General features: G+C 44.0%; 1 protein-coding gene across 1 annotated transcript in view; it reads right to left on the bottom strand.

Annotated features, from left to right (window-relative positions):
* Positions 1–15334, bottom strand: part of FAM13A (family with sequence similarity 13 member A) — a 307599-nt gene that overhangs the window by 38557 nt on the left and 253708 nt on the right. Inside the window, 3 exon segments of the mRNA NM_001441946.2 lie at positions 1291–1438; positions 10595–10637; positions 11299–11375. Of these exon segments, the coding sequence (NP_001428875.1) occupies positions 1291–1438; positions 10595–10637; positions 11299–11375 (268 nt within the window).

Genomic DNA, 15334 nt, shown 5'->3' with positions numbered 1-15334 from the left:
TATTTCCAACTATGCAAAAAAGAACAACACACAAACTGCCCAGGAATGTTATCAGTTTAAAACAAAACAAAAAACCCTGCATTTTTTTCTCAATGGATACATTGTGAGCTGGGCAGATTGGACCAAATCTCAGATCCGCTGCTTAATTATGTGAAAAGCACCAGAACGTGTTTCTTAGATTGCAAAGAGGGAGAATTAGAATAAAAAACAGTTTTGTTTTCGCCTCACTGAGCCCTGCCTGGGGGCAAGGAGCTTAACGGGGCTCCTGTTTTTCACCTGGTGGTCTTTGGCGATCATCTTTTGGTCTCTCATCTGAGATCGTTAATATAATGCATACTTTTTGGCTCAAAAAGGGGGAGGGGCAGAAGACAAGGAAACCAGCGCTTTTGAAAAAGATTGATTTTTTAAAAAAATAGCTGTGATTCTCTGCTAAGTCATTGTGTTAAATCAGGCTGCATTTCTGCACTCAGGAACACAATTTTTTCGTCTCTGGAGTCACACACACACACACACTGTCTAGAGGCAGATGGACATTTATTTTGGCTATACAGGGATATATGTTTGGAGGCAGACACATCGATAATGGAATAATAGCAGCTTGACTACTGCAAGCTCCTCCCTGATATACAGTTTGGACAACACAAGGATACCCTCTTCTTCCACAGAAGTAAATTGCTAACGTTTTTGTCAAAATGCTCTAGACGAACCAATCTAAAGCACTGTATCATGGGCTTTCAAGGGGAGGCACTTTTATCCAGTGTCCTCTTTGACAAGCGAATTCCTTATTTTTGCTAACCTGGATTTAAAAAAAAAAAAAATCTGTCCATGAAAACAAACACAGAAGCAAACCAAATCAAAATATTCTTCTTGAAAAATGGCAATGAGATTTAATGAAAGAGGTAGGTGGTTGGCATGTAGCGGGGTGGGGGTGGTGAGGGGAGATCGGTTACATAGCAGGTCCTTATTGCTCAGCCTGGTACTCCTTGAGGGAAAATGCACTCACACATCAGCACCCCCGCGAGTCAAAAAGGAAAAAAAAAAAAGGACTGCAAGGTGACACTATAATAAAGAGCAAGCACATTTTCTTTCTTAGATGGCAATTACTCTTGGCAGCACTTAGCATGACACATTCCTATATCGGGGAAGGATTTTCGGTCACTTAGAAACGCAGTCACTTCTGCACACATAGCTCTCGCTCTCACCCATCTATCCACGCGGTTACATGCTCCTTTCTGCTAATTTACATACGCTTTTCCGACATGCAACCACCCAAATACCAGGCGACCCTACCTTCCCAGCTCTTCTCATCACACAAGGCAGTCAGGTCCAGCTCAGGCACTCCGGAGACAAAGCTCTCCTGCGGGTCGTCGGCATCTGGAGTCCGCGGCAGCTTGGCGTCAGGCAGGCTGGGATGCTCCTGGATCTTCATCGCGGGGCTCTGCAATAACAGCACAATGTCCCCCAATCTCCACTGCTCACCAAGACCCCCAAACGTCTGCAGCAATTTCACTCCTGCTGGATGAACCCTCCCAAGCCGCAGCTGCTGATGTCCGCAGCACGGAAGCCAAAATCATAGCTTGATGCCCCCCCGGGATGCTAGCTGGCCACCTGCGTGCAACTGTCCACCTGCGCTCCTTTAACTTTTCTTCTGGGAGAAAGACAAGACGATTTCTGAAGGCTGTTCTTCCTGATAACTGCTGGCAGCTGACGGTCTGGCTGATTACTGACTGGGGCCAGGAAGGAGGGAAAAGGAGTTCGTGTTTCCTTAAAGGAGCATGGCTCTCCGGACTGTAAACAGCAACCCAACCCCAGCTACTGCTGTTGCCAAGGCTGGAGAAGCAACATGGTGTCTTCTGCCCGCAGACTTCTCTGGCCCTTAGGTAAACAGTCCTGCACGGCCAGGAGCAGAGGCTGTGTACACGTGTGCTCTCCTGCTGGCCCTGCAGCTTTAGATCAATTATGTGGGGCGAGCTGCACATTCCCAGATTTCCTGTGGTTGTTTTCGCCCGAGTGTGGGGAGAAGAGACTATTTATGGAGGAGCCCTGGGTATGAAAGCATTGTTGCGCAAATTCAAACGGCACAGGGGTTTGGTGTGGCAGCTAGCAGCCAGCAGTGAGGAATACAGACTCTGGAAATGGGCCAGAATCACACAGGGAGCACGACTTTTTTAAGTAAAAAGCCAAGAGCTGGCAAGTCAGCGATGCACAATTTATATCTTACAAATATGCAACTGTCACCTGTTTTCTTACCATTCATCTACTCTGAATATTAAGCACTCAGCTACCCTTGGTTTTGTGTATTGGTGGCACCCACACCAGACTAGGATGTCTGGGGAATGGGGACACTCTCCCCTAAAGGCTGCTATTTTAACCGAGTAATTTTATGTTAAAAAAAAATGAAGTCTTTTTTTTTTTTTTGCATCAGATAAAACCAACCATTGTCATACTCTCCTCTCTCATAAAATTATAAACAAAAGTGTTGACTCACAAATATACTTCTCAAGTGGCACAGATCTGTATGAAAGATGTTCCTTACGAAAATCTGGAAATTGATGTAGGCAAATCTATCACCATTAAATAAAAAAGCCCCAAACATCTGGAAATCATCAATGATTCCATTAAGGTATGAGAAATGCTCTTCTACTTAAAATAAAGCACTACTAAGTCTCCCGGCTACTTTTAATAGCTATTCAACCTACTTTGATATCACCAGGGGAATAGACAGAGCTTTTACTACTATATTTCCATGAGACGAAGCATTTTCTTCACATTTGGGATAAAATGAAATATCATCCATCAGTTCATGACAAGCTACTAATGTCAGATGGAAACACCAAGTTAACCTAGGGTTTAAGACACTTAAAAAATTCTGCTCATCTATTGCAGGGGGGGGAAGAAAAAAATCCCACATTAAACAATTATGCCACAAAAATCATTTGTTCCCTGGGCTGAATCCTAAGAGGACCGGGGTTGAATGACTGACCAAATCTGGTGCTCAGTTTTTTAAGTTACAGAGTCAATTAGTCACCAATCTATGTGTGTGTGTGTGTGTGTTAGAACCTCATACAGCAAATAATCGTTTTCTCAGTAAGTATTTCTACTACTTGTCACACTTAGAGGCATAAAAAAGGGAAGAGTATAAGAAATACGATTGCATGTTTCTTCATGAGGAACATCTATCAAGCCACGGGTGCTGTGCAGGGTGCAGAGTGAATTTTCCTTCCGGGCAGACCGGGGTTTGAAGTACGACTGACATTTACTAGGTCTGTGCCCCGGCTGAGCTGTTTCCCTCCTGAGCCTCCAATTCCTAATCTATAAAATGGCATCAGTAATACCAGTCTTGCAAGGTTCCTTTGAAGATCTGAGAGAAGGTATGAAAGGCCCCTAGCATGGTGCCTGAAGCAGAAGAGATGCACAAATGGAAGCAAACCTTCTTTTTATTTCTAGTAGGAACCACGGGAAGACAAGTAAAATACCGCGGTACCTCAAAAAGCTGAAGAAGCTGGCGAGGAGGCACATATAACTGCAAGTCATACAGGGTGTAGCAGAGCCTTACTTAGAGTTATGATGAAAACATTAGAGGACAGTCTCTCGTGTTCCCATCACGGATCGACAGGTGCATTGGTGATTTGGGGCCCTGTGGGGTCAGAGCATCAGGGAGGGGCTCCCATCGCACAGAAGAGGAGGAGGCGCATGTGCAGAGGCGCGCAGAGGCGAACCACCTGGACCACAGCAGAGCAGCAGCCCCGGGGGGGGCCCTCAGCGCGGATGAAGAGGCCATCAGCTGAGCAGATGCTGGGCTGACACCGGCCGTGCAGGCTGGGCCAGGTTCGGGTTTTGCCATGTGGCAGATAACGGAAAGCCACGGAAGGATTTAAAACAACTAAGCGTGGACGAATGGGTGTTTTCCAGACTGATGCCTTCCTCGGGGAGATGCGCGCCGCTGGGAAGACCCGCAGACCTAAGAGCTGGGTTCCCAGGCAGCCCGCATCCTTCCTCGCCCTATCGTTGGCTCTGCTCCCCGTGGTACCTGGGTTCCCTCATGACGCTGGAGAGTCCTGCAGTGCTTGACACGACATGTGTAAAATCCTGGAATTCCACATACACACCAGCTGCTTTAAAATGTGTACTCTTTATGACTGCCACATCTGAATGAGCACCGACTTCGAAGTAAGACAATTAGATTTTCCTTAATTGTTTTCTCCAAAATACACGGATTGATTCATTTCTTTGACAAGACGGTTGGGGGCGCCCACTCCGTCCTGGGCTCTCTGCCAGACACGCAAGCTCCCGCACTAACGGGGCTGACCTTAGCGTGGAAGGGACTCAGTGTGCTCAGGGAAGCTCTGAACCCTCGATTTTGGTGCCGTGCAACAGTGGACCGCCTTGTGATTGTCGAGCTGCTTTTCCCAGTGTTCAAATAAGGTCTGGGGGTAAGGAATGTAGCAGCAGGAGAGATTACCCCCCCGGGGGCAGGATGTTGGGATGGACAGTCTTTTGTAAGATTCTATTATTCGAACAGAGAATGAGGTCAAAATTTTATTAGCTTATTCAACGCTGATAATATATAGCATATATTATATACATATAATAGAGCTGTCTATTATATGGCAGGTGCTAGAGAGATACAAATATGAAATTTACTTACACATTTAAGAAATAACTTTTGAGGACCTACTTTGGGCTAGACAGCATTTTAGACAGCGGAGAAACTTTCGTGGACCAAATAAAGCCTTTGTACTTAGAAGCTTTATGGAAGAGGACAATTAATACAGAAAAAACAGCCAGGGAGTAATCTGGAGTGTGGAGAAAAACAGAGCAGGGTAAGGAGAAGGAGGGAGGTAGAGGCCACAGCCTGCAATTTTATACTGGGTGGCCAGGGATGGCCTTTCCAATGAGGGGACATGTGAGTGGGGACGTGAAGGAGATGTTCTTCTGTGGGAAGAGCATCTCAAGAAGAAGGGAAGCATGTGCAAAGGCCCTGAGACATGGTTTTCTCGTATATGCTGAGGAACAGCAAAGCGGTCACTGTATCTGGAGTCTGAGCAGAGGCCTGTCAGGGATGCTCTGTGGGGGTGTTCAGAATAGGGACTGTGCTGTTTATAACAGGCATCATTCACACTGCAGACCTGTGTTAAATCACACGAGCTTCTGGACTTCCCGGCTGATCTGCGTGCAGTGGAGAGATGCAGCCGACATAAACCCATAGCAGCTGGTGCAGCCACAGGCACACTCGGCATGGCTCGCCCACCAACAAAGCCCTGTGCTCAGTGCTCTGATCAGCCCCCGGGGCTGCTCTTCCACTTGCCTGCTGCAGCTGGAGGCCCAGTTCCCAGCGTCTGGCCCCGATGATCTCTGAGCCCGACACAGTCGCCTTGCCTGTGGTGGCAGAGCTGCTGGCGTGGGCCCCGGGTTTACGGGCATATGGAGCTGAGGACACTGCTCGGTGGCTGTAACAATCCACTGGCAAACACCTCCTCATCCTTACACATATTTGTCAGCCTAGCCTGGGTGAGGCGCTCTGCCAGGGTATTTCACACCCTCTAAAGGTGCTTACTGTATAGTATTCACGCCTCTCTTACCATATCAATGTCAGGGACCTTCTTTAATACCAAAATAGTTTGGTTTCAACTTTTATTGTTTGCACAAATGGTGCCTTAAGTTAAATCAGAGTAGCTACAGTAACTGCACAATTTTCAAGTCAGAGATGCTGGTGCCATGCTGTCGCGCACACCAAACCCTTGTGGAAAATGTTGCATCATGTGAAAGCACACGAAATATTCATGAAATGAAATAAACGGAGTGTCTGGCTCTTCAGGAGAGACAACAAAGGATGGCAGGTAGGGGCTGCGGCATCAGAGACCCGAGTATAAATACCTGGGGACCAGCTGCAAGATTTTAATGCGTAAACTTCTTTGTACTTGAGATTGTTTTTCCCTAATGCAGAAATACAACTGCATAAAGTTGTGAAGATTAAGGGAAAAGCCATGCAGCATTAAAAACAGCTAGCCCATAATCACTGGACAAGAAATGCTCTTTCTATTTATACACTATTTCCCCTTCCCATTCATTTGGCAACTGTTTATTGAACACATACTATGTGCTAGGCACTGGAGTTGCAGGAATTAACAAGAAAGGGGATTGAGTGTGGATGAGATTGACTTATCACATAAGTACCAGGTCACAGCCATGTTATAAAAGAAAAAGACAGGGTGCTAGGCAGCAAATAAGACCACTCGCCTTGCCTGGGGCCACAGGCAACATTCCACATTCAGGTCAAGGAGCCATCAACCACGGGGTCTATCCACCTGATCTTTGTTGAGACTTGTTGCCGTCTGGCTGGGTCTGGATCCTTCTACCCCAGCTTTATTGACCCTGCTTCTTTCCTGGTTTGGAATGGCTGGTGACATTGTGTTCCACCTCCTTCCCCTCCACGCACAGGGTCTGGATAAGTGGCTTAACTACCAGCTCACCAGAGCCGGGAGAGACAGTATCAGCGTGCGGTGCGTGCGTAAGGCCACGTGCACAGGACGGAGCCACACAGAGTGAACAGAAGAGCCACATGCACGTACACACATTTACTGTTTGGCCCGACAATAAAGGAAAATGAACACAACAGATCCCCAAATTCATGTCAATTATGAAGCTTCGGTAGCCTTTCGAGACTGGATGGGACTGGAAGCGAATCTAAACACATTTTTTTGGTTCTCATATCAAAGCCAGTAACAAAATCTTACAGCTTCCACGAAATACAGTGAAGGGGAAATAATAGAGTCATCTATTTCAGAAATACTTGCTGATGGGATATTTCAGCATTTATCTCAAACCTTCTCAGGGCACATAAAAGCCTGCATTTAAGCTCTTCAGATCATTAATATTAATTCTCACGCTTGATTAAAAAGTTTTATCTTCTCCCCTTCTCTGAAGCAGGATAAGAAAAGGGGAAATATAGTCTTTTGTTTATTATGAATGTCCTGTTTGTTATCAAAGGTATGCTCCTAAGCTCTTCTAAGCAGCAGGCTTAGAAAGCATAAAGAATGTAAAAATATCTTGAAAGAATTTAACACTTCATTAACCTTATGCTTCTGATTATAATGACTTCTTCCAGATAAGGGAATAGCCTCCCATGTAGTTAATGACTTTTCCACGTTTTCCCTTTGTGACAAAAAAAAAAAGATTAAGGATGAGGCTGTAATTGGCATATTCTGGATTTTATACGGAAGCATGAAATAGCTCCACAAGAGAAAATAACTTATCGGGAGGAGTGAAATGGAGGCGTCAAGTATAAACTTCATTGCAGACAGAACTCGGAAAATCCATACTCTTTTTTTTTTTTTTTTGTCTTTTTGTTGTTGTTGTTGTTGCTATTTCTTGGGCCGCTCCCGCGGCATATGGAGGTTCCCAGGCTAGGGGTTGAATCGTAGCTGTAGCCACCAGCCTACGCCAGAGCCACAGTAACGTGGGATCCGAGCCGCGTCTGCAACCTACACCACAGCTCACGGCAACGCCGGATCATTAACCCACTGAGCAAGGGCAGGGACCGAACCCGCAACCTCATGGTTCCTAGTCGGATTCGTTAACCACTGCGCCATGATGGGAACTCCCAAATCCATACTCTTGAGTGTCTGCTTTCAGAATCTAGACATTGCCAGTTTTAAAAACCACCTCTCTCCTGGATCCTTCTAGTTGTCAAATGAGTTTAAAGACAAACAGGAGAACAAAGACTCCGAACTCCACTCCACGTGCTCAGGAAACAGGGTGCTAGGCTTTTGCACATGTCATCTTATTTCATCCAGTCCAAGCAGGAAATTTTACTAAAATGTCAGCCTCTCTAAAACGGAGCTGAAGAAATTATACTTTAGTTTTTGGCATTTTGAAGTGCCTCTAACTCTTTCCCCATCGCCAATGTGTCACTAAACAGATTTTTAATACAAACCACGTAAGAAATGCGGGTGAACCAGAAATGGATAACTCTGACCATCTGAGATCTCAGCTTTGGGATAAGATTCGTTGTATAATTCAAATAAATTAAAAAAAGACAGGCAACAAAGGAGAGGCCCCCGTTTCCTTTTCAATACATGCATTCAAACAAAGCACACTTGATACTGCAGAATGATGCTTTAAGAAACAAAGCCACAGATGTGCCTGCCTTTGCCTTTGAGCAGCAGCCTGGGAGACAGCCTCTCTCTGCTCAGGTACCCCTGAGGATCGTTTCTGAGGCTCGAGGTTATAATGGTCCTCATTCAAATGAAAATATTAGTCAAACGAGAAAGACAAACCACCTTCCTCCTAGAGCGGTCATCTGCGGCGCCATCCTGTATGAATCTGGGCATTTATGGGCAAAAAATTCAAAGGGCAAAATTCATGAGGACGAAATCTGCCCTAATGGAAAATAAAGCTGGAAACACTATCAGATCTATTCATAGGGGACAGGTGCCTTAGAGCATCTCAATCTGATGCTATCGGAGACACGGGAAAAAATACCCAAAACACTTCAACAGAATTCTAGGAGAGGTAACCCAGCTCCAGACTGACTGACTTTCCAGCTCTGAAATTTAGGAATGATTGCAGTATTATTAGAAAACCAGATTGACTATGTGGGTTGTATCAATTCTAGAAAGTACTACATATGTGAAAAGGTACAAAATTATAATACGCAGTAAACAAGGGAAAGGGCTTTAAAAATGAAAGCCGGGCCTTTTCATGGTCCTTCATTAATAATAAAACATGTTTCTTTCAGGGAAAGAAAGTGGGAAATGATTCTTGCTTGGTGGAGGGATGTCTTTTTCCCTCTCCTTTGGAGCAGTTGCGAGAGCAAGACGACACGGAGGGCTTAGTCTAGATTTTAATTCACTGCCTAATTTTATCTCCTGGCTCAAGGGACCATGATGACAATGATTATTAATGGTGAGTGTGTCAGGAGTGCCTGCCGTGGGCTGGGTGCTGATTGGTAAATGCTCACAGGCGACACATGGCAGGAAAGGTCCTGGCCCGTGGAAGAAAGATTTGAGATTCTTTCCCCATGACGCCGCCACTGCCATGGGAGCCGGCGCCCCAAAACACCAAGACAAACCGAGTTCAGCGTGGGTTTCGTTTGGGTACCACTTGGAACTTATGAGTTAATATGACGAAGTTCTACCACGAAGGTTGCTTCCTACCCTTTTATCTCCTACAGGATGAGAGGCACGAAAGGCAAGCACAGAGACCTCTCCGGGAGGCTGGCAAAGCCATTTGCTTTAAAAAAATTTGCAATGGCATGTCGAGCAGGCGCTTGCTGGGAACAGAGGAAGAGGCAGAGAAAGGATGAAACAGAAGGAGAAGAAAAACACTGTCTCATGGAGACACCCCTCTCTGAAGAGAGCTACCCAGAGATAAGGACAAAAATGCCCATTTGGTGCCTGGGTCCCAAGGAGGGAAGCATAAAAGGGATGAAAGAAGTGGCTTAGAGGCTGTGAAGTCAGAGAGAGGAAGCCTCTCCTTCCTACCATCTGGCTGGATTAATGAAGGCATGAAGATGAGAAATTGTATATGAGGAGGCTAGAAGCCGGGGTTGGGGTGGGGGTGTTGTCAGGCGGCCATTCATTTCCAGCAATTTTATGCCCAATTTTACCTGGGTGTGCTTTTTTTCTAAGAAGGGGCTCCAGAGCTTTCAGATTCTTAATCTGCTAGGTACGAAAACTCTATGGAGGCAGGAACTGCAGCTGTTACTAAAGACCAGCTCCTAGCACAGCACCTGCACATAGTAGGACTCCATATATATGACTGAGGTCAGAAGGGAGTGTCCAACAGGGATTAAGAATCACTAGGGTAGAAGACGAGGTCTGTGGATAATTAATATATCCAGAGTCAGAATCCAAGAACAGGCTGAGAAAAGCTTTAATTCTTGCCAAAAAGAAAGCTGATAATAAGACTGAAGGTGGAGTTGGAAGCACTGAGACGCAGAGGATAACATACCCATGCATGAATGAAAAATGGAGCTGAGCACACTGAATGGAAGCCAGCTTTGGGAGCAAAGGAAATCAGATACTTAGGTCAATGTGGCAATGCCTCAGAGGACCACAGGGAAGCCAGGAAAGTAACTGAAACTTTAAGATATGGACAACAGAAAGGAATTAGATTTTTTTTTTTTCCCTCTGCAGGTTACTTAAAACAAGATCCAAAGGTCAGAAAATGCTTTGGATTTATTAGAGTGAACTGATTTTGTGTTAACTTCAAAATTAATGAGATAATCTCTGTGACAAATCCACGAAGCCTCACCACCTATTTATTTATTTCAGTCACTTAAAAAATGCATGAAAAAATGGAAAAATCTAACCAGCAGCTTTGCTTTTTTGTTTTGTCTTATGGTACAGAAAATCGAAGGAGAAATCGCCAGGCTATTAAAGTTTATCTCACACTCAAAATAAAAGAATTTCAAGAGCCAAGGAATGAAATTTTTGCAATTTCTCAAGAATTGTGCTGGCTCGGTATTTGCCATTCTCACCAGTCAACATCCCATCACTTAATCTCTGCATCCCTTACTGATAAGCAAATCACACCGCCCATAGACTCTCACGAATGTCACGGTCACAGTCTGCCTCGTTCAGCTACTCACCTCAAAATGCTGCGTGTGTCTGCCGTCTTTTTCATGTTCTTTGCTACAAATAACAGCAACAACAAAATGTCATAAGATATCACTCCGTTTTATAACATTGCTTCTCATCCACCACAGTGAAGATTTCAGGTATTTTAAAAGTAGGCTCGGTAGCTTTACATAAAATTCTTATGACATTCAACACCAAAACAAGCAGTTCCCATCGTGGCGCTGTGGTTAACGAATCCGACTAGAAACCATGAGGTTGCGGGTTCAATCCCTGGCCTCACTCAGTGGGTTAAGGATCCGGCGTTGCCATGAGCTGTGGTGTGGGTCGCAGATGTGGCTCAGATCCCACATTGCTGTGGCTCTGGAGGAGGCCGGTGGCTACAGCTCCAATTAGACCTCTAGTCTGGGAACCTCCATATGCCGTGGGAGTAGCTCAAGAAAAGGCAAAAAAAAAAACCCCACAAAAAACAAAAAAACAAAACAAAAAATGAAGCAAAATAAAAATTGAGGAACATAAAACACACACACGGTTATCTGCCTTGAAAAGCACCACGGGGGAGTTTCCATTCGAAGCATTGTCCTTGCTATAAAATACGGTTGGTAAACAGAGAGTCCCTTAGTTCTATTCTTTTTAGTCCTTAAACATTGTATTAAGGGAAAAAACAAAATCTATTCATGGTCTTGTAAACACCGTTAGGAGAAAGCTCTAAAATTACCTCTCATTGGACATCAACGCCACATCCTGAGGTCCAGGCCTCTCCTGAGACGGTGTGGGACTGACGCTTTCCATATTCTGTAACAAAAACACTGTGGGTCGCCCGGTAGGAACAGAAAGAAATACACAGCAACAGACCTTCCTTTCTTTAAAATAGAAAAATCAGAGAATATGCAGGCATCAATGACTTCTAGTCCTCGGATGCCTATCTTTGTGAAAACCGGTAAAATCGTGACAGTTTATTATATGCTGCTGGCCTAAAATTGTGTGTTGAACTTTATCGGCCCATTCACAAAGCTCTCTGGCAGCAACGCAGCAAAGGTCACTGTGCCCTATAACGTCCTTATGGGGTATTATCCACATTTTATAGCTAAACATAGCAAAGCCCAGACTCTTAGACCACCAGGGGCCCTGAGGACTAGACTTGAGGAATCTGACCTTGACTCTAATCAGAAGCCACGGCAACATTCGTTGCTTATTTAAACATCTTTTCATCTGGGGGAAAATGCAGCTTATACCTAAGCTGTCAAATATCCATGAATAGAAATGGAGGGAAGAGCCTTCGTAACTGTGATATTGAATGTTAAATCTTTATATTAACCAAGATGGGAACAAAATGAAAAGAGGGAACTTATTTGAAACAGCATGTATTTCATTCGGGCCGACCAAGAGGGCCTAATGCTTATCAGGAAGGCTATCTGTAAGGTTTTTTGACCACCTCTGTGAAAACGGCCCACAGGTTCTACACACAACTCAGGTGGCTGAGCACAGAAGTGAAGCCGTCCCCACGCAGGAAGAGGCCAAGAGGCAAATAAGAGCACGTTTACATTCGGCAGACTCCAACACACAGGGGTCTTGGCGATTTGGGCCCAAATTTTGTTGAACTCAAAGATTCATACCTGCATTAAAAGACCACTAAGCAAAATCCATGTACGTGTGTTACTGAAATAAAGAACACACACCGAAGCCACGTGTTCATCTACATATTTATAATCTCCCGTTATGAAAAGCCCATTGCAAAGTCAATCTCATTAGGTTTCGCAATAATCCCATGAAATTGACACACATAAAAATCTCCATGAAATAAGCATATAATTAGAGGGGATACTTCATCTTTGGCTTGGTAAATGGATACACTATTTTCTGTTTGGGATCGTGTGGGCCACTTGTCTGGAATTCTTAAAATTTAAAACCCGAGGCTCCATCAAAGAACAAAACCCAAGGGAGAGAACGTGCCGTTGACAGCTATGACAACGGTTCTGGTGTCGGGATGTTTGGGTCTGAATCCTAGCTCCACCGAGTATGACCCTCTTTGACCCTCAGTTTCCTCCTCTAGAAAAGGGGGGATGGCAACAATACCTAACACAGGACGAGACTGAGGGGTAAATGAGATAACACACGCAAAGCACTAGAAACACACGTGGTACACATTTAGTGAACATGTGGCTGGTGTTATTAGTATGTCTAAACTGTGCCGTGAAATCTTCAAGGAAATATCTTCCGGCTCTTTGCCCACAGGTAAGATGATGCCCCAAGACCTGGAAAGACAGTGTGTGTGTCGGCCACCACTGCACACCACAGTGTGCACCTGAGGTTAAGTCGCAGAGTTCATTTTCGAATGCAATCTGAGCAATTTTTAAACATGACGACACGTAACTATTTTTACATTTTTATACCTCCAAAGTTCGCGAGAGAAGAGGCCACTCTAAAACAGCTCTCAGTAAGTCACGGTTGCTCTTATTACCTGAATGTGATCTTCCTGATAAAGAGGGGATCTCCTGTGACAGGGAATCTTTGTTCCCAATGGTAATCTTCCAATAGGTTATCAAAATCTTTAGTGTAAGATCTAGTGCAGCAGCATCAGGTTTTCCTGACGCTCTGAAACATGAATGCCCAGGGAAAGCACCTACTCACTCCCTTCAGATCCCACTGTTAGTGAAATACCTTCACAGCTACATGCGAATGACAGTTTCAGAAGAAAGAAAAATCTGCAGGTTGAGGCTAAGACATACTCAGGAGAGAACAGAAGATAAATCAAGTCAAATTATGCACTTAAAGGTATTTCAGTTAGAAGAATGTTAGAAGATGGATCTTTTCCTAAACAGAAAGAACCAAGATATAATCAATATAGGTTTCGAGAATTCTAGAGAAAACGATAAGTCACGTTCTACAATAGAAAGCCTTGCAAAAAGTGGTTGTGAAATGTGAGAAAGTTTAGCTGATCTTTGGGGTTAAAACAGGTAACTTCAACTCCCTAGCCTGCCTCACTTTTTACATACTGTTTGATGCTTATGAATAAGGAAACTCTCCAAGGACCTGAGTTTTTATAGATGGAATTGACAAGGGGTAACCCTCAGTATCATGCGATATTCTTTCCAGAAGCTTTGTGATAATTCCAATTTTGATGCCGTCTTCCACACATCTGAGACGACTGAATATTCATAGTTTGCTTTCACCAAAGCAGCACACGAGGACACAGTGTTCCTTTGCTAAGGTAGCTCCGTTGCCCTCCTACCTTTTGGAAACGGCAACATGTGAAGAATGTGTTACAATTGGCAAGCAAACTACCTCCATTTTTTTCAAAATGAACCTAACAAAGGGAGCTAAGATCTAGAAGCACAGCAACAAAAGTACCTATTTCCATGGGTGCCAAACGTTTTATAGACGGTAACTTCCATCCTTTGCCTGAGGGTTAAGGGAGGGAAGATTAAGAAATAGAGCAGCAATTCCCCACTTCCCTGAGATGGGGAAGGGAAAAATGGAACCTACAGGTCAAAGGAACAGGCTGGAATGTAGAAAGCTTCCATTGCAAGAGAAGTGAGCTATCGGACTTTCAAATGCTCTGCAGTTGTGAATAGCGCCGGTCTTAGGAGAAAATACTAACTCAATGCCTCTGGAAGGTTTTGAACTGTTTTATGTCCCAAACACTGAGCAGTTCATTAATGTTTTCAGTTATTAAAGGTTGAGGTAATAGAACTCTTAGAAAACATGTTTTATTGCATTAATTTTAATTTTAATTGAGTTAGGATATTTTACAGGTAATAAGTTATTTTATTTATTTTTTCTTGCCTTTTTTTTTTAGGGCGGCACCTGTGGCATATGGAAGTTCCTGGGCTAGGGGTTGAGTTGGAGCTGTTGCTGCTGGCCTATACCAGAGCCACCACAACGTCAGATCGGAGCTGTGTCTTTGACCTACACCGCAGCTCACGGCAACAATGGATCCTTAACCTACTGAGCAGGGCCAGGGATTGAACCTGCATCCTCATAGGTACTAGTCGGGTTCGTTACCACTGAGCCACAAGGGGAATTCCTGGTAATGGGTACTTTTAAGAAATAGCAAAGAATGGACTGTTATCTTTAAGTAATTTGATAAAACTGCTTTTTGAACTGCATTAAAGAAAGATAAAGCCTAGCCAATAATCCATAAAGCACTGTCTCTCAGAAAGCCTACTGGTGACTTTCAAAACATACAGATTTGCTATGATATAATTTATTTGGACAATTTTTGGGTGTCAGAAGAAACCAAATTTTAAGACCCACCCTCCTCAATTATAAAAATGACCTCAAATCTATAGAGAGCAAAAAGCCTTGAAAAAATTAGCTTTAGACTTTAATTCTTCCCCCTCTTGGCCCCCTCTCTGTTTTGGCATTAACATCTAGAATCCAAACCTGTCTGACCACTGAAGCACTTAAAAGCACTTGGAGCAAAAACACATTTGTCTTCTAAAACTATAAAATGCTGACAAAGCCTTTATAGAGGACACTAAAAAAAATATATACCTTCTCTCAATATATAAACAGCTCAGTTTGAAGGCTGCAGGGAACACTGCTAGTCAAAACAGGTTCATTATTCTAACCTTGAGTTCTAAAAGAAGGTGAATTTTTGATATATTCTCATTAACAAAGGACTCATGGCAAATTTGAATTTCTTTTTGTATCTTTCTGTACGTTTTATGTTTTACAGCTTAAAACTGTATAAATGAAACTATATGCAAAAAGAATCTCTGGTACTGGGGGAGGATGCTTATGGAAGAGCT

This window comes from Sus scrofa, chromosome 8 (assembly GCF_054392235.1).
Source record: "Sus scrofa isolate SSC_HxYL_T2T_F1_AM1 chromosome 8, Sscrofa_HxYL_maternal_Yorkshire_Landrace_v2.0, whole genome shotgun sequence".
NCBI classification, from domain to species: domain Eukaryota; kingdom Metazoa; phylum Chordata; class Mammalia; order Artiodactyla; family Suidae; genus Sus; species Sus scrofa.
Note: the sequence above shows the minus strand (reverse complement) of the source record. Positions and strands in the feature narration are given on the sequence as shown.